The 27,070-nt window shown below is 38.0% G+C and overlaps 1 protein-coding gene and 1 long non-coding RNA gene across 3 annotated transcripts in view; both read right to left on the bottom strand.

Moving 5' to 3' along the window:
* Positions 1-26,614, bottom strand: part of asic1c (acid-sensing (proton-gated) ion channel 1c) — a 222,435-nt gene extending 195,821 nt beyond the window's left edge. Inside the window, exon 1 of one of the 2 annotated variants that reach the window (XM_049480485.1) lies at positions 26,521-26,614. In XM_049480485.1, the coding sequence (XP_049336442.1) occupies positions 26,521-26,565 (45 nt within the window). In that variant the 5' untranslated portion in view covers positions 26,566-26,614. Of the gene's footprint in view, positions 1-8,797; positions 10,448-26,520 lie in introns of those variants that run through there. The other variant, XM_022673947.2, reaches the window with a different exon arrangement.
* On the bottom strand, positions 3,017-3,900 carry LOC125802429 (uncharacterized). Its single transcript, XR_007439560.1, has 2 exons — positions 3,630-3,900; positions 3,017-3,135 (listed from the first exon to the last, which is right to left on the bottom strand). It is a non-coding gene; the product is annotated as an uncharacterized LOC125802429 (long non-coding RNA).
* Positions 26,615-27,070: the final 456 nt, after the last annotated feature.

The following is a 27,070-nucleotide window of genomic DNA, read 5'->3' as shown; positions in this document are numbered from 1 at the left end:
TCTGTGAGAGAAATATGTATCTACTGTCTGTGGCAAGTCAGCAAATAAGTGAGATGCAAGTACTTTCAAATAATGAGTTTTGTGCTTCTGTCACAGTTAAGCAAAAACTAGCTTGTTTTATGTCTTGAAATTTATAAAAAAAATAAATAAATAGTACTAGTACGTAGGGCAGAGAAAAGTCTCAGACAACTGAGAGCTGAAGCTCCCAATCTGCAATCTGGCTCTGCAGTACAGCCACAGGTACTTAGATGTCAGCATTCATGCATAGCATTGTTATTTCAGCCTCGTCACATCTCAGGAGCCACATTATGCTGGGTTTGCTCCTTTTCCTACATATTTAGACTATAGTCCAGTCTTCTAGAAGCACTCTGGATTAATGGGGATTGTTTTTTCTAAAAAGGGTTGTGTAGCCAAAGTGGGAGGGGTGGGGAATGAAAAAAAAAACAACAAAATAAGTGCAGATCAGTATGGCTGTGGATTACAGATGACTTGCTGGCCGAGTTTGAGCATAAGAAATTTGGTGGCTGGGGGAACACAGAAGCTCTATGCCTTGGGTGTGTGCAAAAATGAAGGCGTAAATCAGTGGAACAAGGGATGAAAAAAATAGATGAGTGCAGGTCAGTACGCCTGTGGCTCACAGCTTAAGAGCCTGCCCTGAATAAGAAAACACAGTTTCTGACAAAAGGGACATTGGGTTTTGGTAGGGCTAAAAACATATGGGAGTGAGTGTGAATAATGAGAATTGAAAATAAAACAACAAAAACAAGTGCAGGTCAAAACCTGAATTGGTTCTCCTAGGCCTGCCATGAGATTGAGTGTGAGTATCCAAAATAATGTGAATCATTCAAACAGAAGTACACTAAATGGCCATGACTTTTGCGCTCTGTTCTTTAATAGAAAAAAAATCAGACCATAATTAATGATAGTATTCATGCGAGTACAGTGTCTAAAAAAACCTTACAAAACTTCTGAAAAATCAAGTTCTAGTAGAGCATTTTTCATTTCCATGGCTTCAATGGCAGACTAAAGGAGCTATTATCAGAGAGGATGGCCATCTAAAATATAATGTAGGCTATTAGTCTAAGCTTGACCAATAGCTAAGCAGCAACTGTTCTTCGAAGACTGAAAGTTTGGCCCATATTTTCTAATCCACTTCAATCATCAATGGCAAAGATTACACTCCCTTCCAAATTACCATAACAATGAGTGAGGAGACAAGGTTATGGCTTCAATATCCTGACCAAATATCCTGCTGGGCAAAGACTATTCAGATCTAAGCTTCACTATCATCTCAGCATAAAATGAACATCACACAAACTTAGTCCATAACACACATAAAAAATAAAAAGCATTCTTTGTTGCAATTAGTTTTGCATCAATGCACACATCCCTTAAACCAAAAGATGTTGGTGGATGCTACAGTAGTAGATCATTATCTTTTTTTTTTTAATTGGTCATGCTCTCTATGGTCGTACTTACACAAAATAACAAACTGCCACTACTATCCCAGATGGCATGCCTATGTATTTTCTGTATGGGTATCCCAAGTGGAAAACAGAATGTTGCCCCCACATGTGGATGTCACTGATGGGCCCCCTCAGGGTTACTGATGGGCTGTACACTGCATACAGTAACATGAAAAAGTATTTCCCCATACATATTTATTTTGTTTTTGCATTTGTGTCATACTAACATTTTTCAGATCATCAAATAAACTTCAATATCAGACAAATATTCTAAGTAAATATAAAAAAAAGTGTTAAATAATTATTTATTTCACTAACCACAACCAGGCCTGATTACTTCCAGACATGTAGAATCAAGAACTCACTTGAATAAAACCTTGAATGACACTTGAATGACAACATGCAGAAAAAAGATCTCAAAAAGCAACACAAAAGCTTTGGGACTCCAGGGAATCACAGTGAGAGCTATTATACACAAAAACATGGAAAACATGGAACACTGGTGAACCTTCACAGGAATGGCCAGCTGACTGAAATTACTCCAAAAGGGCATGAACAACTCATCCAGGAGGTCACAAAAGAAAGACACTGGGTGAAAATGGTCTCCATGGGAGAGTTCCAATACAAAAAACACTGCTGACCAAAAAGAACACAACGGCCCGTCTCACATTTACCAACAAACATCTTAATGAGCCCCAGGATTTTAGGTAAATATTCTTTAGACTGACGTGACAAAAGTGCAAATTTTTGGAAGGTGTGTCTCGTTATATCTGGTGTAAAACTAACACATAATTTAAAAAAAAAGAACATCATACTGAACATAAAACATGGTGGTGGTAGTGTGATGGTATGGGGCTGATTTGCTGCTTCAGGGCCTGAACAACATGCTGTAATAAATGGATAATCCAGACAATCCTGAAGGAGAATGTCCAGCCATCTGTTTGTGACCTCAAGCTCAGGCATACCTGGGTAGTGCATCAGGACAACAGCTGCGGTCCAATCTGAAGGGAGCTGCCTAGGTAGTCATTGCCTTCAAAGGCAGCTCCCTCGTTCGGCAGCATTTTCACCCATAAGGGATCTTATAAGGCAGCGCGTTCGGGACACGCTCTGGAGTCAGCATACGTCATCACGTCTAGCGCGCTGTGCCCGTGAGCTGTTTATAAATAACTAAAGTTAATGATCACTTACCTCGGGATAAATCAGTGGCAAAATGCAGCGGCAGCTATTTCTCTTTTACTCATCCAAATATTACAGATATTTAAATATTCATGATTTACTTTAATTCTACACTTTTCCTCACTTAATTCTCAGAGTAATGAAACCATAATATAATAAATATTTTGTATGAGCCATCAGAGCTAAATTATCAAACTAAGCTACGTTTCACACAATAGTACATTCATACACAGTCAGCTAAGTTATCTTTACCTTTTAGTTGCATAAAACACATGATTCATAAACTTTTTATTTATTTATTTACCCATACCCACTAGTTGAGATGTGATACTACAATAAGCATAGTGACTATAAAACACAGCAAGCAAAAATAATAATGTTAAGAGAGAAAACTTTATTACATTCAAAGAAAAAAATATATATTCATAAAGGGAGCTAACGCTGCCTCCAGCCGGTCTGACCAGCGTTCACCTTCCCCGGCCCACGTTCATCCCTGTGGAAAAAATAAATCTGAATTAGTAACAGTGGTTTATGGAGAACACGCTCATAATTCCACTATTTACACAGTAAATCACTCAGGTAACTCTAGTTATTCCCTCTAACAATTAAACTGTTTACGCATTAAATCACTAAATTACAGGTTATTCTACACGTTTACACTATTTACACAGTAAATCACTTAGTTATACGTAACAGTGACTTAAAACAGTTAAAACTTTTTATACTGGACGGCCAGGGTATCTTTGTTTCCTAGCGGGGGTTTCTTCAGCGCTGCAGCCGCGTTTGGTAGTCTAAGTCGGCTAGATGCGTGTTAGCTTACCCGGTAAATTAGCGCGATAAGCTAACGGTAGCTTCCGCCGGTCAGGTCTTACATTAAATGAAGTACAGGCGAAAACAACGATGGAAAACAACTTAAAACAGTCTAAAATATGCTAGTTTGATAAACCCACGCAGCGGTGAGTGGAAATACAGGAGGGAATTACTTACATTTGTACAGAAACTCCGTGGCAGGCCGGCTCCGTCCGCCATGTTTTTAAATCTGAGCGCTGGAACTCTGAGCTGGTGAAATGCATCATGGGATTGCCTTCGCCGTGAAGGATACATCTTACGCTGCCTTCAGAATTGGGGTAAAATAAGGCAGCTGCCCAGGTAGGCAGCACATGCTACCTTCCGAATGGGACAGTCCTTTTCTCGGGAGCGCGCCTATGCTGCCTGCAAATGCTGCCTAGTTGGGCAGCTCCCTTCAGATTGGACCGCAGCTAACGATTCAAAACACACCAGCAAGTTCACTATTGAACGGCTTAATGAAGCTTTTGGAGTGGCCTGATCAAAGTCTGATTGAGATGCTGTGGCATGAGCTTAAACAGGACGTTTATGCTGGAAAATCCTCCAATGTGGCTGAATTTAAATAATTCTGTAAAGAAGAGTGGAAGAAAATTCCTCCACAGAGATGTGAAAGACTTATTGCCAGTTATCAGTAAAGCTTGATTACATTTGTTGCTGCCAAGAGTGGCAAAACCAAATTATAAGATTTAGGAGGCAAATACTTTTTCACACAGGTCTCAATTGATTTGGATAGTTTTTTTCCCCCATCATTTAAAAGTGCTTTTTATAATTACTCAGGTTATCTTTGTTTGAAATTTAAGTGTGTTTGATAAATTGAAAAATATCAGTATGACAAAAAAGCGAAAAACAAAATATATCGGTAGGGGGCAAATACTTTTTTACATCCCTGTAGCTGCAAGGGGTCGGCCCCCATCATATTAAACTCTATAGATTAAAAATGTAACTCAAGATGTAACAGATGTAACTCAAGTTTTTATGCATGCAAAGGAAGAGAAATGAATACTTTTGGCAATATAGTGTGTCATTTAAAACATCATTGCAGATTTTCTATTGTATGTCCTGTGATGTGGCTACTGCACATGTGCACATTGAAACAGTAGATTGTGCAGCCCTATCCTACACTGTTATTGTGATAGTGTGGGCTATTGATTCAGTAATACTCATTGTTAGTTCTGGTTACACTATGAGGAGCCCTATTCTTCTACTCTGCTCAAAGTGCTTCATAAGATTTAAATCAGAAGAGGTTCTGTTTACACATTTAATAGCAATACACTGTGGACATAATGTACCACCTTTTTATAATGTTTTATAAGTGTGAATAACAGCAGTAACACATTTTTTATTAAAATGGATTGTTGGCTTTTTGTGCTTTGTCTCTGACATTCTTTTCTCAAAACCTTTTTTTGTAAAAAAAAAAAAAAAAAATGCATCCTGCATGCATCTAGTGGTAGATTTCCATGCAACAATATCTGCATTGAATTAATTATCTTTTCCATAAATGTTTTTGAACATGTTTGATCACACAGGCAAATAATCATCAAATTACGCAGGCACACCTCTTTATTAACTAATACATTTTACAAGATCAAAATTGGATTGTTTGGATTGAGAATAATGCTAAATAACACTGCATAAAAGACCATGGGCCATACCTTACACACTGCACAAGACACATCATGATGCTCATTGCTATCTTACACCCCACCAACAGTCTATTTTCACACATTCCACATGTGTCATTTAAATAGCAACAGTGCTTCTGAATATGTATACACCAATAGGGGTTGTGGTCTGGTAAATTTCTGTTTTTTTTGCTATCTTGCTAATGCAAGTCACACGCTGATTGATTTATTTCATGTTACGCCCAAAACACACCCATGATTAATTAAGAGAATTATTATATGCCTTTGCACCTTTCGTGTCGCGCAAGATGTACTTTTCCTGTCATTACGATAGCAAAGACACACTGACACACTGACAGCCAGTCAGTCACAAACACATATAGACTGATATGAGAGAACTTTCTGTTTTGTCATAGTTTTAAAAGCAGAATTAAAGTCCTGAACTCAGCAGTGTCATGTGGTTTGTGTGAAGTGAAGTAATTCAATAAATAAATAAATGAATGAATAAATATCTGTAGCTCTCGTTCAAATGTGTTTGGTTGCTCGTTTATTTAGTCCAAACAGCCTCTGAGCTTCACAGACATGTACCCTGTACATTAACTCATTTAATACTCTGCTCTTAATAAATTTTACTAAAAACATGCACTGCAATGAAGCCCATTGTTATTTTTCTATATTATTTATTTTTCATGTTTTATAGTTTATAGTAGGCATAGTTACTTTGAAAAAGTAATCTGATTACTGATTACCTCTTTAAAAGTAACGTATTTACTTTATGGATTACTTTTAAGTTACTTTTAAGTTACTGGAAGCTTTGCTCCACCTTTAGAACTGGTTCTGGTACTGTGCTGCTGCAAATCCAATCATTTCTTCAAATTTTATGTTGTGTGTGTGTTCAGGCCAAGTGCTAGTTTTAGTTAGCTTGTTAGCTTACTAGCCTGTGGTTATTTTGGCGTGGTTGCAGCCAACAATTGCAGCAATTAAGCGACGACTGTAAACATCTTTCTTGTCCACCCTTTCAACGTGTCCATCCCTAGTCTTTTTACTAGGGAAAATGACAGTATAGTAATGCACAGTGGCTTGGATAATATCTTTAATCTGATTACTGGATTGATTACTAGATTACATTAGATTAGAGTGATGCGTTACTGACATCATTGCAAGTAACTAAGGATGACAGTAATATTTTACAATGTGTAAATAAATATTAATCTCTGCATTTCCCTGTAAGATTTAAATATAACAGGGGAACCTTATGATTTTATATTAACTTCTGACAAATGTGAACGCCCAAGAACAAAGTTATGTCCACAAATAAGACTTCAAAGGCTAGAGACAGCTAATGACAATTTAATAAAAGGGACAAACTCTAATAAAAGGGAAAAATAAGGCTGATTGAGATGGAAAGTGAGAATGCCTTTATATATGGGTAAATGTGAAATAAGAAAAATACAGAAAACTCATCTGGCTTTTCTTTTTTTTTTTTTACTTTCACTCTAAAGCAAAATATTGGATTAATTTAACACTTTTTTGTTCAAATTCATTTTCTGCTAATGAAAAACCACAGGAACATTGGTGAGTCTTTCCAGGAGTCGCTGATGCATTAAAGATTCTAGGAAATCATCCAATCCAATCTTCAGGTCTCTCCGTAACCTCATTTAAGGTCATTTCATGAGGTCCATGACCTCACAGTAAAAAAGACACTGTGCAAAAGTGTCATTTATCTTTTTGTTAACCAAAAGAAACATTACAGCGTGTCTTGTGTACCGAAGACTTTGGGGATAATGTTCTATAGGCAGCCTTCTGAACACCAAGTGCCTTTATATATAAAATATAGCAAATACTGCATTTTATAGTGGGAAACACTAGATCATGGCAGTGGTTCAAACAAGCTGTTCTTGAAAACTTAGCAATATTTTTATATTAAAGCAAAGTCGCAAAGAACAGAGGGCTTAAATTCCTTTAAAGCAGTCTGCAGAGCTGATATCAAAAATTTGATATCATATGAGTTATGAGATATCATATAAGTTATTATGTTTAAAAGAGCACCTTTTGCAATTACATTTATTCAATTTTTAAATAATAAGAAGAAGATGAAGAAAACATTTAGTTAATCTAATAGTATTTCTTGTGGTTCTTTTTTTAATAATAGGGAAAAAATGTGGAAGTGATGAATAGTGAATAAATCCCTTATGGCAAATGCAAAAAAAAAAAAAAATAGCATGGGCCTAGTGTTTTAAAAGTTTTAAAATGAGCTATTATTCACCATATTCTTCAGAAGTTGGAGATTGGCTGAGCACATGTGAATTTACAAAGAAAAAACTGTACAGAATTAAGAATGCTTGCCCCCTACATTAAAGGGGCAGAGTTATACTATTTGGAGTATTTTACTGGCATAGACTTTGTTAATGCCATTAAACTTAGGTTTATTTGACTAAAACCTTTATCCTAAGGTGACAATCAACAAAAGAAGTTTAAGACAATTCATATTATTTCATTTTAGCGATGCACTTTTTCACAATAAACTCATCAAAAATAACATTGTGAAACAGCAAACTTGAATTGCATTACTCGCATGCAACAACAGAGGGAGCTCTTCACACTGCAGACTGTGCTTAAGTGACAGAACTATGCTGGAGGCAGAATGAGGTAGAGCGAGTCAGAGTGAGGTAGAGGTCCACAGGGAAAGCACACAACAAATATGGGAATATTAGTGCAGCCAAGCCAAGCACCAAAGAACTTTTAAGGAGCCTAAACTAATTTAGAATCTTTAATTGTTTTTATTGTTTATATATCAATTAGTGTTATCGCACATGACATTTTCCTTATTGTACATCCAGAAAAGAAGTGGTCTCCTCTTCAGAGTTAAAAATGCCCCTTTCCACTGGGTCTACAGGAGTCACTAAATGAATTGCTGAGTATGAAAATGAAGAAATTTGCCTTTGGTTAAGTTCTCCAACATGTTGAAGACCTAGAGGAGATTCTTGGTGGACTTATTTTGGCTTCAATGGGCAAACTGAAGCTGTTCTGGTGGCTTGTAAAAGGCCAACACCTTACTTAGACACTCTAATGTCCTTTCCTTTGGTTCGTCACTTGTCTGTGTATACAATGTATTATGGAAGCAAATAACATATGCAACCAGCAGCTTATACTGAAAAATCTAACCACAGGTTTGTGCACTGACCAGTTTTAGCAGTAGTATTCCTAAGTGGGATGTAAACAACAATAACAGCAAAAAAACACCAAATACTGTATACTCATTCCTAAAATAGTGTTTTTGTAGCTTTCCTTTTGGAGTTTTTCTTTCCACAGCACCTTTTGTTGCTGATACAACAACTACTGCAAATATGGAGATATTAGATGAGCAAACTCAGTCTTTATCTGCTCATTTACACACATTCATCGTTAAAGCAAATAAATGCAGAACTAAGAAAATAGCTGTCAAGCACAGTATTTTGCTCAGAAAGGAGGCAGCAAAACACAGTTTACAAAAGTACTTTTCTGCGAATTCTCACTTTTTCGATGTATTCTCAGCAGAGATATGATCCCTAATTTCTTAAAACTTACAGCCGGTCACTTTAATATGATAGCAAAGGAAGCAATACCAGATATCAGCATCTGATATTAAAGAAACCACACAAAACACAAGATAGAAAGAACATGAGCTGAAACTTTGAGGTAACTCACAGTGGAGAAGTTAAAAGGGTAGCAGTCCTCCCCTCGGAAGGTGCACTGAAGAAGCATCTCATTGATGTCATGGCCTGTGCGGTTGTAGAAATCAGTCATGTTAAACTGCTTAGGCTTGAAGTTGACGAAGTTGCCCTTTTCCTTCAAAGCAGCGAGGACCTCTGGCTCTGCTAGATGTGGGTTAGCAATCTGGTAGTTTTCATTAAGCAGGGCTAGCAGTTCCCCAACATGGTAGAGATCGTTCTTCGTGATCTTGGAGAAGCGGAACTCGTTGAGATTGCAGAAAGTGACAGCAGGAAAGGTAAGGTTGGGTGCCGCCACTTCGTCCAGTTTGGTGACGTGAGGGAACTGAAGATAGTAGGATACCCTGTCCATGCATACCACCAGTAGCAGTCCTAGGGAGCCCAGAAACGAGAGAGTCCACAGGAGCCGGCGAAATGTCATGTGTCCGTAGGCGAAAATGTGGCTCATGCCATGCAGTGTGGAGGAGTTGGCAAAGGCTTGCAAGTTGGAAGGCCTGATGCTCTCAATGCTGTCCTCTGAATCCCCCTTCATGGCTGTCATCGCTTTTCTGTTCTTGATTAGAACTTAGTGTTTACTCACAGCAGATAAAGATAATGAAAGATAAGTCGTCAGAGAGAGTCGTCAGTGCTCCTCTTCAACAGTGCTTGAAAAAGCTTTGGCAAGTATGGGGAAAAGCGTTGTAATAACAACTAGCGCTGTTTTCTTAGATTTAGACCTGTCTATAGAGTCTATAGAATTAAGTGGTGCTTGTTGGTGCTTCACATAATCCAGTGTACCTCTTTTCTCACAGGCTCCTCTTCTGTTTTCTGCTGATATCATCTGTGCATTCAGGCAGAACCCAACACCACGAAAGCCTTCAAACCTTCAATCCAATGAGAAAAAGCCCACCATTCACAGTTTCAACGCAGTGCTGTTAGGCACCATAAAAGGAAAGTACAGTCAGAAAACAATAAGCAAATAAAAATGAGCAAACAAGCAAAAGAGCGGAGATGGTACTGCGAAAGAAAGCGCGAGAGGAAATGAGCTTCAGCACCCAACCAGCCCCTTCCTCATCCATCCAGAAGGACCAGCTCTACATCTCTCCCACAATGAGATGCAGAGGATTTATGAATGGGAAGATTTAAAAAAGGTGGATGTATGATGTTCTCAGCTCTGAGAAGGTTGCCACCTTCTTCGCGTTCTCTGCACTTGGCTCTTCCCCCAAAGCTTCTCGTCAAGCGAAAATGAAGGGTCATAGACCTCCCCCAAGCCCACCTCTTGTTAGACAACTGGGGGCTTCAATGCCTTCCCGCTTCTTGTGTCTCGTTTCTCTAAGAACCACAATGAACAACAATGAGGAGTACCTCTGGATGCTGTGAAAAGCCACGTTAGTCTCGGCTGCAACGCAAGCGCATTTCTTCATCCAGATCGGCGTCTGTAGATTTATACGCTGGTGTCTGAATCCCTTCCTTTAGCTCTCTTTCACAAGCAAGCTGCGAGCCTGCTGCCTGTTCCCCCTCCCTCACTCCGACTCTCTCTTTAGTAGTCAGAATCCATCCCACTGCTGAGCGCCTGCTTCACCGGGAGAGAGAGAGAGAAAGCGAGATCGGGGGAGCAGAGAAAGAGAGAGAGAGAAAGAGAGAGAAATAGAGAGGGAGAGTGTGGGGGGAGGGCAGAGGGGGCTCTCACTCAATACACTGTCTCCAGGTTTCACAACAGAGCATCGCAGCCCCCGATCTACCCCATCTACCCATCTGGCTCTGTACAGCCACAGGTACTTAGATGTCAGCATTCATGCATAGCGTGGCGATTTCAACCTCGTCACATCTTGAGAGCCACATTAATAAGCTGGATTTGCTCCGTCCCTCTAGAGCCTTTTTCACCACCGTATCCTGGAAGCACACTGGATTAATGATCAGTCCCCCCCAAACCTCCCTCCCTTCTCCTCCAACACCATTGATTAATTGTGCTGGACAGGCTCAAATAATCAATTAATGACATTCAACCCAGTAGAGTGGCTTAAAAACAATATCATTTCATTTCTGCACAGCATTAGTGTTGTTGTGGCGATGGCTTTGCATGGCGTCATTTATACAGAATAAAGGAGCTATTATCATATAAATTGGTCAGCTGAAAAATATAGCCTGACCAATGGTTTTACAAGAACTGTCCAACAATGGTGTTAGTCAGGACATTTCTTCACATAATCCTCCAAATCCAGTCCAAAATGCCACCAGATTACCCCTATGCTCAACAAAGAAGGCACATTATCATAACAATGAGTTTTATGAGCGTGAATAGCTCTTTTTACATCAAAATTCTGAACAAAACCACTTCGCTCAGCAAGAACTGGTTAGATCTATGTTAACTCATCAGTTATTTTTGGCTATCCACAGCAACACTGGATCCCGATAGCATAATAATGACATTTGATTAAAAAAAAAGCAAGCATTTAAATTTCATTGCATCAGTTTTGTTTAATATATACAGGTCAGTAACAACATTATAGCGCAACAAGGAGGAGGATCAGAATGAAAATATGCAAAGGTTTTCCTCTCTTTTTGCACAAAATATTGTGGAACCAAACCAAAAAAAAACAAAACACTGACAATGACAAATGATTCTCTATTGAATGTAATCCTACACCCAGCTCTAACCCTAAATCTAATCATAACATTTCAGGATTAGATTTAAAGTGTAGAATAAGGTTTAAGTTAGGGATAGATATCGGGTTAATTCATGGCTGAGGTTAGGTTAAGGGTTAGGTTCTATAGCGAATCATTTACATTCAAAAAGGGGTTAAATTGCATTTAATAGCCATTAATTTGTTAATTAAGCATTTATAATGGACCATTCAAATAAAGTTTTACTAATCACTTAAGCATTAAAGTAAGTAATTTATTGAGAAATAAATAATAGATGTTAAATTGCAGATGTAGCTAAGCTTTGTTTTGAAAATGTAACACCTACAAAATTAAATAGAAAATGTTGAATATTCTATTCATCTTAAACAGTCATGCTGATGGCAGAACTGGTATAATGGTGTTTTTACAGAATTATTTATCTCCGATTTTATTTTCTCAGTGAAGATGGCAACCTCAAGTAATCTGTTCTCTGATGTCCGTTTATGTTAAACTAACTGTTCAGTCTTCATACATAAGCAAGTCCACTAATTCCTTTGATTTTCTCTCAAGAAAGTCTTTATTTTAAAGAAATGGTTGACTGCATGTTTAAATTATTGATATTTATGACAAAATAAATCTATATATAAGTATGAACATTGTATTTTTCTAAAATATGCAAAGCCATTATCATCTTATGACGCAGAAAAAAAATCTAATTTATTATCATGTAATTTATTAAACAAATGGATAAATGTTGACCGAAACAGAATTAGAAAAAAGTGGAAACTGTTACTGGAACTCACTCCTGTTACTGGAACTCACTCCTGTTACTGGAACTCACTCCTGTTACTGGAACTCACTCCTGTTACTGGAACTCATTCCTGCTACAGTTTATGTTATGAGTAACAGGACTGAAAGTAAAAGAACTGAGTTTTTAGCATATAATTAACAAAAACATGAAAAATAGCTAAATGGTGGCTATGCTAATAACATGAGGACACTGAGCACTGAGTAGTGATTTTCCCAAAATTTTTATTTTAAAAATAAACCAATAACATCTATGAATGAATTTCGGTGACAGGAATTAGTGTTGAGATTGACCTCCTCAGTCATAGTTACAATAAGATCAAATATACAGAAAAACTAATAAGGGAACTTAATTTTAGTCTTTAGAAAAAACAGCTTGTAACTTCTTGTTGTTCATGTGACTCAAATGGGGTAATATGGTAACAGGAATGAGTGAAACCCAGGGACACAACTAAAATGTGTATTTTAACTAAAATATTATGGATTTATTATGAAAAAAATATTTTTAAAACAGATGGCAGTATGTAAATTGACCATGAAAATCACCTTGTGATTAACTTTGTAAAACTCACACGTGTATAAGTTGTGAGGTGTTCACTCGTAAATGAGGCTAAAAATTGGCCAGCATGCTCATGACAGTGCAATGTAAATGAATGATCACATTGTTACTTGTCACATTAAAAGAAAGTTAACTTTATTAAGGAAGAATTAAGGGTCACCCAGGGCCATGTAGATTTGGATTTTTTCTCCCTTAATAATAAAACCTTTATTTAAAAACTGAATTTAGTGTTTAATTGTGTTGTCATATTTAAATTAGCTTGATGATCTGAAACATGAAAAAAAAAAAAAAAGTCATATGGGGGCAAACACATTTTCACACCACTGTAGCTGATACCAAATTCACCTTCGTATTGTTTGCATTGAAACTGTCAAGTCTCTTATCACTCCACACTAAACTTCAGAAATAGACTGAACAAAAACATTGGCACCTTTTCAAAACTGTAAGAAATAATTGAATGTCAATCATGTGAGTCGTCTTCAATTTGTTTTTGAGGCAGGTTACAAGGGCTGGCGATATAGATATCACACCTTCAGCCACTCCAAATTGAGAAAAGCTGACTCAAGCTTTGTGTCAGTGTACTACACAGCATGGAGAAAAGTTTGGAAAAGTATGGAGAATGTCCACAGGTCATCTGCCTTCTTCAGAGTTACTGACTGCCCACCTGTCTGACCCAGTACCGATGGATGTTGGACCCTCAGGATCTCATGTCCTCTGTCTGGCCAGACTGATGGAAGTTTCTGAAGTCAGCTCTTCTCCATTCACCACCCACCACAGATCAGCTGCTCATCATCCATCTCACTCTCCACTACAGATTACATCCAAGCTTACATGAACTCTAACTGTTTCCATTAGTGGTGCTGCTATACTCTTAAATATATAAAACCTATATGGATGTATAAAGATTTTTTAAATTAATTTAAAAGCCGTTTGACCAGTGGTAGAATGGTCACCCCTTAAATGTGAGTCTTAGTCTTGCCTCCGCACTCACTGGGGGTTCTGTATTCTGTATTTTCTATGTTTAATGTTTTGCCTGATTCTTTGTCCTGTGATCATGTTTCTGTAAAGATGCTTTGTGACAACACCAGTTGTAAAATGCGCTGTACAAAAAATTTGATTTGATTAAGGAAGCTTAATTTAAGTGTGTTAACTGTGTGTTTCATCTATAAGATGTTTACAATCCATGGCACTGTAGTTAACATCACTGGCGTGGACAGAAGGATAAAATTGATGGAAGATTCCAAATGGATTGGTCAAACAGTGGCTTAAGAACCTCAATCATGTTTTGAAGTTGTTTTGATGCTCCTGGCATTGGATACTTGTGTCAGGTGTGCAAGCAAATAATAAACTGGGGGTACCAATAACTTTGTTCAGTCCATTCACTATATTGCCAAAAGTATTCGCTCACCCATTTAAATAATTCAATTCTGGTGTTCTAATCATTTCCATATCCACAGGTGTATAAAAGCAAGCACCTAGACATGCAGACTGCTTCTACAAACGTAAGTGAAAGAATGGGTCTCTCTCAGGAGAGAGTGATAAGTCCAGTCATTAAATTTCCTCACTACTAAATATTCCACAGCCAACTGTCAGTGATATTATACCACAGTGAAAGTGACTGGGAAAGACAACAAGTCCACAAAGTTGTATCTCAAGTAAAATGACACAGCGTGGTCAGTGGATCCTGAGGCTCATTGTGCGTAGAGGTCGCTATCTTTCTGCAGAGCCAATCACTCCAAGACCTCCAAACTTCATGTGGCGTTTTCAGGAGTTGGGCTCAGCCCCTTAGCATCTCAACTCAATAATAAAACCTTTTAGATGAATTAAGAGTGGAGACTGCATGCTCGTCCAACCTCAGCGTCTGACCTGAAAATGTGCTTCTGAAAGAATAATCAAAAGTTTTCGTAAACACGTTTCTAAACCTTGTGAAAAGCTGCTACAGCTGTGAAGGGTGGACGGACACCATACTAAACCCTATATAGATTAAAAATTGGATGTCACTGTATTACTAACTGTAAAAAATTTTTTAAAAGTACATTTTCTAAAGGAAGTGCAGGGGTGCCATTATATTTGGTCATGACTATACACAAAGAAACTGTAAAATGAGTCAGGATATCTTCGGGGCTCTGTGCACTGTGATGCCTTCTATGTATTCTGCTAAACATTGCTATGTCTGGCATGCAATGGCCTTAATTAATACACATCAGAATAAGTGCTTTGTGGCAGGGGATTAAACCACTGATTAGTTTGACTGCTGTATTCGCATTTCTAGTCAGACTTAGAGGGAGAAAGACTGTCTTAGCTAAAGTGATACTTGCTCTTTGATCATGTGATTAAAAGGATTGCAGCAGTAATAGGATGTACAGTATACCATGGTATTAAAATGCATGATGTGTATCATAGTGTGTATAGTTGCTTGTTATTGGTATTTAGTGGGGAAAAAAGGCAAGCGAGTGGCTGCCCCAGGACTGTTAATGAACTGTTAATAAACACGGTCAACAATTATTAGCAAGTAATCTAGTATTAAGAAAGTTAATATTATGGCTAAACTGCTCCAAGATTGTTGAGATTGACTGTTAGCATTGCTGCTACTCTACCCTAAGCAAGTAAATATGTAAGTAAAATGTATTTATAAAGCACATTTAAAACCAAAGTGCTGTACTATTACAATCCAAAAAAAAACTATCACTGTTGTGCCTGTTAGCATCATAGCTAACATCTATTCTAGGTTCAAAATAACCTACTGGATTAATACACAAACAGCAATACTTACTCTATTAAACCAGCCATCAGTCTGTCAACAACTGTCAGCAAGAAATCCAGCTCTGAAAAACTAAATTACACTTTTAAATCCCATGCAGCCATCCAGTGCAAAGAAGACTGATCCATCTTATTTATATTTTTGGTTAACATTATTGACCTGCCAGATGTGTGTGTGGATCCCTTGCATTGAATGTGGATGTGCCGGAGTCCTTTATCTGTTCTCAAACAATTCTAACCAGATGCCATCAGACAATTATTACCAAAAATATAACCTATAAACAGATACAATAACTTAGCATTTAAAACATACCCTTCATGGAAAACTGAATTAGTTTTTATGAAACGTATTTTGCGCACTATAAGGCACATTTAAAACCCTTTAATTTTCCAAAAATCTTCAGTGCGCCTTATAATCTGGTGTGCCTTATGTGTATGAATTTTAGCAGTCAGGTTGTAAGGAGCAGTGAAGCCACTCCACTGAAGTGCAGGGTTATATGGAAGTTTTAGTGAAGCACAGAGGCTGGAGAAGTATTAGCATTAGCCGCTAGGTGCAGTGCTAGCTCGTTCGCTGTTTAGAGGTGAGTATATCGGACTGTAGCCTGTGTGATTACTAGGGGTGTAACGGTACGTGTATTCTTTACGAACCACCTACTGCAACTTGTATAAATATACAGAGGAATCTAAAACAAAACATGGTTATAATGAAGTGCTATTTCTATTATGAAGTTAATAAAGGTGAGGCTGTACCAAACACTGTAAAAAAAAAGATGGACGCCGTGTCGCTGTTCCCATTCATTCAATGAAAATGAAGCCAAAATCTTCCGCCATGTTTGCGATCCTGACACCCGAGTCTGCACAGTAGAGACCAGAGGAGGGAGAAAGACTGTGGAGAGACAGCCTACTCATTTAAATAACCCCGCCCCTGAGGGCTGCCTCCACAGAGCTCACACAGTCATTGGTCCCACCCCGGCTAGGTGTAACCCAGCCCTTTTACAATAACCACACCTCTTTTGAATAGAGCCGAATAACGTTTTAAAAAACGAATTCTGTGGGGATATAAAAATGTAACAATATAAGCAGAGGTTACACTAGCTGCTGCATTTAAATAAAGGAGGTAGAATTACAGTATATTGGGGAAAAAACGTGATTGAAAGTTGTCTGTTTTGCCATTGAGGATGGAGATGGGTGGGGTTACACAGCTTTCTGCAACTGAACAGCAGGGGGCGCCCGACCTGTGGTGGCTTCACTTCTGAAAGACGATGCTCTGTCCAGCTATACACAGTTTATGGGATATACAGAATGACCACGGTGTAAACCAAACTGTACCGAAAATTTTAATGAAGTTTTCTGTACCGTTTCAGCCTAAGGTATGGGGACAAACCGCTAGCTGACAGTGCTCTGGGTTAGCTCTGCTGCTAACTGCATTGTTGAAAATTTTGAAAAGCTAAGCTTACTGTAAATAAATGAAGGTGATTTAATCACCCAAATAAACAGTTTTCAGGAGAGGAATCTGTGTAAATTACGTATAACAGTCTGTAAAATACAGTAAATAAAGTAAATGTAACATAACAGTACTGTTTCAAACATACTGTTCTCTTCCTGAGAAAACAGCCCTTTTTAATCAAAGTTTATTTTTCTTATATGTCTTAGAAACGCAGTAACAAAAACAATTATTATTATTGTTTATTTTTAAAATTCTCATTACCATTTTGGTCATGTTTATATTGAATAAGAAAATATTAAATAACTTAAAAAGTCATGTTTGATTCTCATATAATTCTGGGAGATCTGGGATATTTAATGTACAGTCCCTGACAAAAGTTCTGTCGCTTACTCATTTTGTGGAAACAAAAGCTTATAACCTGACTTAAAGTCCATCCATTGGTTTTAGAAATGACTTATATGAAAGCTGAAACCCTCCCAAATAAGGTTTAATTAACGAAAATAATTTTGCTTCACTGCAGCAAAATTGACCATTTAATAAAGACAGAAAGGTCAGAGTTTGGCAAGACAAAAGTTGTCACCTTGTCATATAATGTACCCAATCCTAGTTTACAGCCTCACCTGTGCTCACTAATTGATTGGTTAATTAGTTGGTGTGTATAAAAAGAATCCCAGCACCCCAAACCTTCACTTGAACTGCAACTTGACCTCTGACAACATGCCAAAAATCCGCCCTGCGACCAAAGCCTTGATTATCAAGAGGCTGAAGACCAGATCCACTGCAGAGGTGGCTGGCACCTTTAATGTGTCGCAGCGTCAGGTACAAAGAATTAAAAAAAGATTTGAAGAGACAGGAAATGTTTTTAACAAGCCCAGGGCCGGCAGACCCCGCAAGACAACTGCTCAGGAGGAACGTTTGTTGGTTAGAAAATCCAAATCCCGCCCCTCTTCCACTGCAGCAGAGCTCCACCAGTCCTGGTCATCTCAAGTCTCTGTGAAATGGCCCCCATGGTCGAATCAGTGCCCAGGAGCCAGCACTAAACAAAAGGCAATAAAAAAAACATATGGCATTTGCAAAGGACCACAGCCTGCTAAATGGCTGGACACTGGAAAAGTGGCAGAAGGTGGATTTCTCAGATGAATTACACCGCAGCCGCCACAAATACTGCAGGAGACCTACTGGAGCCCGTATGGATCCAAGATTCACCCAGAAAACAGTTAAGTTTGGTGGTGGAAAGATCATGGTCTGGGGTTACATTCAGTATGGGCGTGTGTGAAACATTTGCAAGGTGGAAGGCAATATGAATAGCCTAAAATATCAAAAAGTATTAGCTACCTCTTACATTCCCGATCATAAAAGATGGTGCTCCATCTCATACATCCATCTCTACATCAAAGTTCCTCAAGGCGAAGAAGATCAAGGTGCCTGAGGACTGCCCAGCCCAGTCACCAGACATGAACATCATTGAGCATGTTTGGGGTAAGATGAAAGAGGAAGCTTGGAAGACAAAACCAAAGAATCTTGATGAACTCTGGGAGGCATATAAGACTGCATTCTTTGCTATTCCTGATGACTTCATCAATAAATTGTACGAATCATTGTCGAACCACATGGATGCAGTCCTTCAAGCTCATGGAAGTCACACAAAATATTAAATATGGCTCTAATAGCACCATGACTTCATTTACCAATGTAATGAAACATATTTTTGTATTTGAAGTAAAGTATTTGTTTGTTTTTCACATTACTTTCTGTGGGCGACAAAACTTTTGTCTTGCCAAAATCTGACCTTTCTGTCTTTATTAAATGGTCAATATTTCTGTAGTGAAGCAAACTTATTTTCGTTAATTAAACCTTATTTGGGAGGGTTTCAGCTTTCATTTCAAGTCATTTCTTAAACCAATGGATGAATTTAAAGTCAGGTTATAAGCTTTTGTTTCCACAACATGGGTAAGCGACAGAACTTTTGTCAGGGACTGTAATTGTGTATGGTACTGATGCGTTTGGTGTTAACACCATACAGATATGTTGTATTTATTTTATCGTATATTTCTTTTATCTGTTATCTTACCTGACTTTTCTCTTTTGTTATTGATTATACTGTGTGTTTAGATGTATGTGTATATGTAAGATGCATGTGTGTGTGAGTGTTAAGTTTGGTTAAAAAAGCAATAATAAAAAAGAGCACGCATCACACTAAAGATGATGATCTTCAATGCTTTCAGAAAACTTGGCCCAGGTTCACAAACTCAGACTTAATCAGAGATTCTACAAATCACAAGCTGTACCAGGGTGAAACAAGCACATACATATACATACACATATACACATTATATATATATATATATATATATATATATATATATATAGAGGCCAGTGAGAAGTAAGATACTACGCTGATACAGTGCATTCATAAATCACAAAACAAGGTGGTGCAGAAGTGCAATTTATTTTTTCACGTAAAGTTAAATGATTAAGGATTTCTATAGGATTTACAGTAACTACTTACAGTAACCTCTCACCAAGCACTTTATTAATGCCATTATCTTATCAGCTGATCTTGCAGCAGCGCAGTGAATTAACAACATGCAGATATGGCACAGCAGCTTCAGGCAATGTTCTCATCAACCCTCAGCATGAGGAAAATGTGATCTCAGTGATTTTAAAGAGTGCCAGACAGCCTGCTTTGATCTTTGATTGGATTTTTAGAACTGGTATCTCCTATTGAGAACGCTTTCTTGCCAAAATATTGCCATATTACAACACATTAATCACAGTTTGAATACCATAGCATATTTCAGTACTGTTGCTGACCATGTGCATCCCTTCATGGCCACAGTTTTCCTAACAGTGAGTCCACTAGCTAAGTAAACACCACCAGATAAGAGCACACTGAAAAACACTGAATATTGACAAACTTTTGACTGGTACTATATAGGAAATTACAATAATAAACAACTACTCTTTGTAGACAGCTAGGAATCTTTCAATTCTTGTTTTATAAACTTTTACACATTTTTTGATAAACACTTCTAATAGCAATATATGTTGGGCTGATTTGAATGCACAGCATTTTCAAATTCTAATCACAGGTTTCAAATAATGTTTTTTCAGAAAGTAGTTCATGATGGCTTTTAGGAAATGTTTCTGTAAAATTATATATATATATATATATATATATATATATATATATATATATATATATATATATATATATATATATATATATATATATATATACAAATAATGTTTTATTCAATCAATATTATATGGGGCCTATTTTTAGTTTATTTGATTTACTGTGTTACATTTGCTTTAAAAATATGTTGATATTATTTAGCAAAGTCCACAGCAGATAATTTGTTATATATCCATCCCCTGCCTAACAGTTGGTAAGGTTGTCTTCTCATCAAAAGCTACATGCTATATTTCTCTCAACATGTCTTTGGTGATTGTGGTCACAGGGTTTGTAACTTCATCCCACAGCACATGTTTCCAGAAAGATGGGTTTATCTAGATGTTGTTTTGCATGTCAGCCATTTGTAATGAGTGGGGCAGGTAAGATTTCCTTCTGAGGGTCCTTCCATGCAGATCATGTTTTTGCCAGCAATGCTTCATAGATAATGGTCACCATCGCTCCTGTGTCAGCTAGATTTTCCTGCAGATCTAAGCCACCATATGATCGCTTTGTTTTTGCAGTGTTTCAGATCATGTGTCTGGGAGATTTACTGGAGTCAGCTAGCCTTGAGCACAGTTCTCTAATCAACATTTCTTTATGATTTTCTGAACACATTCAAATCTGCAAACTTAAATCTTTTTATAGCTGTTTATATCTTTATCAAGCATTATTTAGCTTCATTTTCAAATCCTTAGAGGGGCTGATGATATTAAATGTTGGCACAAGGTTTGAAGGGTCAAGCAATTTATGCTGGGGAATTTTCCTCAGTATAGTTCCACATGACAACATTTGACCTGCCTAGCCAAAGTTAATGAATCAACTAAGATCATTTTCAGTTTTATTAAATTCTAAAGTATAACGTATACTACTACTACTGTGTATTATCATTTGGAGAAAATGTTTTATTTTAAACAGTTGGTTGCAGATAAGTTGCAAATGAGTGTATTTTTTAGAAATTTATGTATCCACAGATCTCAATCCATAGATTGGATCCCAATTGATATTTGATAGTCTGGAGCAATTAGTTTCTGTGCAGCAAATTTGCAAGTTTTGCCTAACCATGCAATGCAAGCAATGAAAGCAACAAAGTGACCAAAAATTATTCATTTTCAATAAGAGTCAGCAGCCCCCACTTCAATAACACGTGAGCAAATTCTCAGTCATCAGAGTCTTAGTTTCCGGGCATTTTTTGCCAAATTTGCCCCTTTTTTTCTTCTTTGTTGGATGTGCGCAGTAAATTGTGAGTAAAGTGCTTCTGTTTATTTACAGTAGGATTAGATCTGCACGTATCCACTAAGGCTAGCCGTATTTAGTGGCTAATGCCGCCCTACAGCTCTACACTGAGGAACACTGAGTGTTCCGGTAAGACAGGGTGATATTAGCCAGCAGTTTGTCCCACACAGCTTGTTTTAACACGGTAAACATGCAGGTTACATATACTCACCTCTGAACAGTGAAAGAGCTAATGCTTAGCGCGGTTAGCGCCTAAAGCTAATACTGCTTCAGTCTCGAGTCTCTGTGCTGGAGATTTAAAATGAAACTCCTGTATAAAGCTGTACTTCAGCAGAGTGGCTTTACTGCTCCTTACAACCTGACTGGTAAAATACATACATAAGACGCACTGGATTATAGGGTGAACCGACCATTTTTGGGAATAATATTTAAGTGCACCTTATAGTGTGAAATATGGTATATATAAAAAAACTTAAGTGAAATAATAAAGGCTATTTTGTCTCTGATAGTTATTACTGGTTGGCTGTTCAGCAGATTCACTGGTCCAGGGTGCACTCTGCCTGCTTGCTGGAGGAAACAGAGAGTGATTTTCCTGCCTGCAGTGTGCATGCAGGGTTAAGCAGTGTATCTCAATCACTGGTCAGAGGGGACTTGTTAATTAACTGATTAGTTAAATCAGGTGTGTTGGGAATGCAGTAAATGTACATGGCTAAGAAACACTGGCCTAAAGTACCAGAAAGTAAGCAGGGTTTTCACTGTGTACTCATTTTGTGCACTAAGTGTAATGTTTCAACAGCTTAAGTGCAGTTTTTCACAAAACAAAATTACAGATAAACAGAAGCTACTATGGATTTGTTCAAACCCCACAACTGCTACAAGAGTGTCAGCACCACCAAATACATCAAGTACAAATACTGCACGAGTCCACCCCATCTAACTCAGATTGGCCATTTTCTAATAACATCAGACTGCAAAGAAATGTATACAAAGTGTCTGTTAATGAAAGCAGTACTTTGTTTGTTTGATTAGTTACGATCCATGATTCGATCATGCCCTCTATTTATACTTTGTACTGGTGAGGCTCCTGATCCAATTCATGTTTTACTGCACAGTAACTGCTAAATTTTAGTGCTGAAGACCAGCTTTGCAGTACATTTTAAGAGTTTAGCGTACCAAACATTCCAAAGTATTTTACAGGAAACATTCACACACACACACCAGATGTTATTTTTCAATAGATTCTAGGATACTTGTGTCTTCAGTTCAGATGTAAATATTAACAGATTTTACTGTATGTATTAGGTTATGAATCTCTTCTATTGTATTAAAGTATTTGTAGTAGTTATATTGACATTTATATGTGTATATGCTTAACAATTAACAAATAAAATAATTATTTTTGTTAGTCATTTATTTATTAGTATTTCTTAGTACTTCTTTTAATAATTGATATTTTTTAAGTTCGCTTGGAAAAAGTATTTAAACTAAAAACGTTTGTGAAAAATTTAAAACCACTCTACATGTCACCTTTTTTAAGCTAGAACCACAAAATTCAAGACACATGTAGAACCAGTAAAGCCATTTCAGATAGTTACTCAAACTGGTCTGATCGACAGTTTTCGTAAAATGAATACACATACTCATAGAAATGAAAGGGGGGCCCAACATTCACACATCAGCTCAGCCTGTGCACGAAACACTCTCTCTCTGTATCACTCCTTCAGTACTGTGTCTGTATGGAAGAGCTGCTGGATAAATCAGCTATTGGGTAACAGCTTTCTCACCCTTATTTCATTAAATACAGTTTTTGGATACTTCTCTATCAACACCTTAGCAACCATCTGGAATATCTTAGCAACTGACTAGCAACACATTAGCAACCACCATAGATGTGATAGCAACTGCCTAACAACGTATTATCAACATCTTAGCAACCACTTGGAATACTTAGCAACTACCTAGCAACACATTAGCAACCACCTAGTAACTCCTTAGCAACCACCTTAAACACCATAGCAACCACTTGGAATACTTAGCAACTGCCTAGCATCACATTAGCAACCACCACAGATATGATAGCAACCACTTTACAACACATTAGCAAACATTTTAGATGTGATGGCAACTGCCTTGCAACCAAGTAGCAACACCTTAGCAACCTCTTGACATACCTTAGCAACAGGTTAGCAACACCTTAGCAACCACCTGTAATATGGCAGCAACTGTCTAGCAATACCCATCTGGAACACCTTAGCAAGAGCCAAGCAACAACTCATCAATAAATTTAGATATGATAGCAACTGCATAGCAACCAATTATTAACACTTAAGCAACCACTTCAAATACTTTAATATTTTGCAACTGCATAAAAACACTTAGCAACCACCTGTACTACCTTAGCAACACCTAAGCAGTGACCAAAGATATGATAGCATACACCTAGCAACAGCTCAGCAACACCTTAGCAAGCACTTGGAATACCGTAGCAACAATTTAACAACACCTTAACAACCGCTTGGTAAACCATAGCAACAGCATAGCACCACCTTAGCAATGACTTAGGAATCCATAGGAAACCATGTATTCAAAGGTTTTTGGAGTTTACAGACACTTCTATATTAGTCAAAAATATTAGCATTTCATAGCAACCGTACATCCAAACGTTTTTGACACTGCTTTATTAAGCCCTATCCATATGGGATTAGTTTCTCAGGGGGTTCTGAGGTAATGTTTTCTTTTAATAGGGGGATCCTCTGTGATTTTATTCCCATCCGGAACAACCATGTATGTGTTTTTCTTAGACGTCCTCTGAGAAAATTACAAGCTGAATTATCTACTGTTTTTCACTAAACTCCATGCTCCTCCAGTAATTTTAGTCCCGTCCGGATGCACATCTCTGAGTTTCGTCTCCTCACGTTTAATAAAAGAGCTATTTGTCCACTGATACACACCATAATTACACTTTGAGCACGTGCTTCCACAGAGATCCATGTAAACACAAAAGCGAGTGGAAATGGAGGAGCTACTGAACGCAATGTCACGTGACTGAGAAAGCCAAAAAACGCACTGGTCCTCCTGTTTTAATCAATTGTAGTCCGGATGCAAGAGTTTTATTACTGAGTAAAAGAGTGAAATATTTTTCACAGACGCCCCCCTGAGAAACTAATCCTGTCTGGATAGGGCTTTAGCCATAGTTTAAACATTTTTGGACATCACCAATGTAGCCAAAACTTTTTGCATAGCAACGACTCTTCAGACAGAAACAGCTTAGCAACCATTTTAGCAACCTTTTTATGGTAATTAGCACACTTTTCTGTCCTGTACTGTTATTTTCTAAATACACCAGAGTTAACACTACAGCAACTTGTTAAACTCTACCTGAAAAGCTGCTCATTATGTGTCATTAATAAAGAGGCATTTAATACAACAAGAGTGAAATTAACCCACTGTTCAGCCCTGTGTTCACAGGTGCTTGCTAATGCTGCTTATGTTGATAATGAATATATGGACTGAGAGAGTAAAGTGCTGGATCTTTCTCCTACAGAATGAAGCTGGATAAGTGTTGGTTTCTTTAATCTGTCCGTTCAGAGTTCAGATGTTGTGTTGAATGAAGTGTTAAACTTGTCACAGGTAAGTGACACCCGCTGCACTGACTGCACTGAGCTCCAGAAATCAGCAGTACAACCCATTACTCCTCACCATGTTTCTCCACAGCACCATGTGAAGTGCACTGCATCACACATTAACAATGTGTCCACAATGGATTTCCACCCGAGAACTTATGGTTGACGTTGTCAATTATGTCAACTAATCGTTGCAGCCCGAGCAAATATGACTGAAGAACAATTTCCCCACCTACAGACCCCCACTCCTGCTGTTTCAGGTATCTGTCATTTTATAAAGATAGTAGAAATTATATTAACAGAGCTGCAGATTATCGTTTCAGTAACTAGATTGTGTTACAGGACCCAGGACTGAGACTCATGAACAGATAATACCAGTGATGTTAGTAACGCGTCACTTAGTAATCTGATCACGTTTTTCAGTAACGAGTAATCTAATGTGTTTCTAATCCAGTAATCAGATTAAAGTTACTTATCCCAGTCACTGTGCGTTACTATTTTGTCATTGTCCTTAATCATTTTTGGTCAATTTCCTCTCCACCTCACACACGCACACGCACACGCACACACACACACAGATCCTGCACTCTCTCCACCTCACACACACACACACACACACACACAGACCCCACGCTCTCTATACCTCTCAAACACACATGCTCTTCCTCAATCACATGCTTATTTTATATCCTAAACACAACAGTTCATGTTTAACAGTCAGTACACACAGAACATTACTACGTCACTACAAAATATTGATATATTTATATACAAAAGTTGAGGCGGCAGTAACTTAAAAGTAAGTTAAAAGTAACTTACTTACTTTTAAAATCAAATAATCCATAAAGTAACTTAGTAACTTTTTAAAGGGGAGATCAGTAATCAGATTAAAACAGGTTTAAAAGCATGAGACAGAAACCATGACTTTCTTTAGACTGACTAGAGACACCGTACTAGAGCTTAGATTCTCTGCCCAAACCAAACCCAAGGCCCAACCTGAACTCGGGCCGGTCGGGCCGAGATTTCCTCCCACTGTCCTCTGACTGGGTTGGGCTAAGTTTTTTAATGCTATTTTTTATTCTATATAAACCTATGGCATGAGAATCACTAGGGGTGCAACGGTTCTTGGCATTTTATGGAACTGTTCGGTTCGATACACCCGGAAGAACCGCGATATTTCGATGCGCGCGCTAACAGAGAAACGAACGCTCTGCCGCTGTACATGGTGCTGAATGCAGCCCCGCAGTCAAGCAACTCGGCCACATGGCCAGGGGGAGGGGCTGCTGAGCGCGTGCTGCTGAGCGCGTGCTGCTGAAGGCACGTGAAGATCCTCACTCTCAGCACAGAGCCAGAGGAGCAAAGCGGGGAGGGGCAGTAAGTGAGTGTCTTTTCTGCACGAGAAAGGCTCGCCCAACACTGTGTTTTTTTTTCCTGCCAGTGTGTTTATCCCTCCCCCCCATATAAAATATACAAATATACTTTTACTTACCTGGTTGTTGTCCTTGGGGGGATCTTCATGGGAAATGGCGGCCATCTTAGCTCCCCTTCTTGTAGTGTCCTTGGAGCTCCGGATGTGCTACAAGAAGGGGGGGGGGGACTCTTTACTGGAACACCTGGGTAGAGAAAAAGTTAGAACAAAATGTGTAAATACTTACCATCTAGGGACATATGCAAAGTTATGCATGTAATAATGTCAGCATTAATGTATGTATTTGTGTGTTTGTAAATATGTGTGTATACCTTTTAAAGTACCCCTACCCTGTAGTAGTGGTATGGCCCAATTGAGGAAGGGGTGGAGCTACACATATAAAAAGGCAGGTAGGGGCACCTGTGGGGAAAACTAAAAAGGGAAGCCATTTTGAGTCAGCCATGTTGCTGGGGCTTCAAACGGTCTGATGAAAAGACAGGATTATTTGGTAAATGAGACTGCTGGTTAAAAATAACTAGTAATTCTAGTGTCAAGTTCTGTATAAAGGTCAGATTTGACCCGTTTTATTTCTTTTTTCTACAGTTTTTCTTTTCTTTTTTTTTTGTCAATT

The sequence above is a fragment of the Astyanax mexicanus genome, chromosome 6, assembly GCF_023375975.1.
Source record: "Astyanax mexicanus isolate ESR-SI-001 chromosome 6, AstMex3_surface, whole genome shotgun sequence".
NCBI classification, from domain to species: Eukaryota; Metazoa; Chordata; class Actinopteri; order Characiformes; family Acestrorhamphidae; genus Astyanax; species Astyanax mexicanus.
The sequence above is the reverse complement of the archived record's forward strand: the minus strand, read 5'-3'. Positions and strand labels throughout refer to the sequence as shown.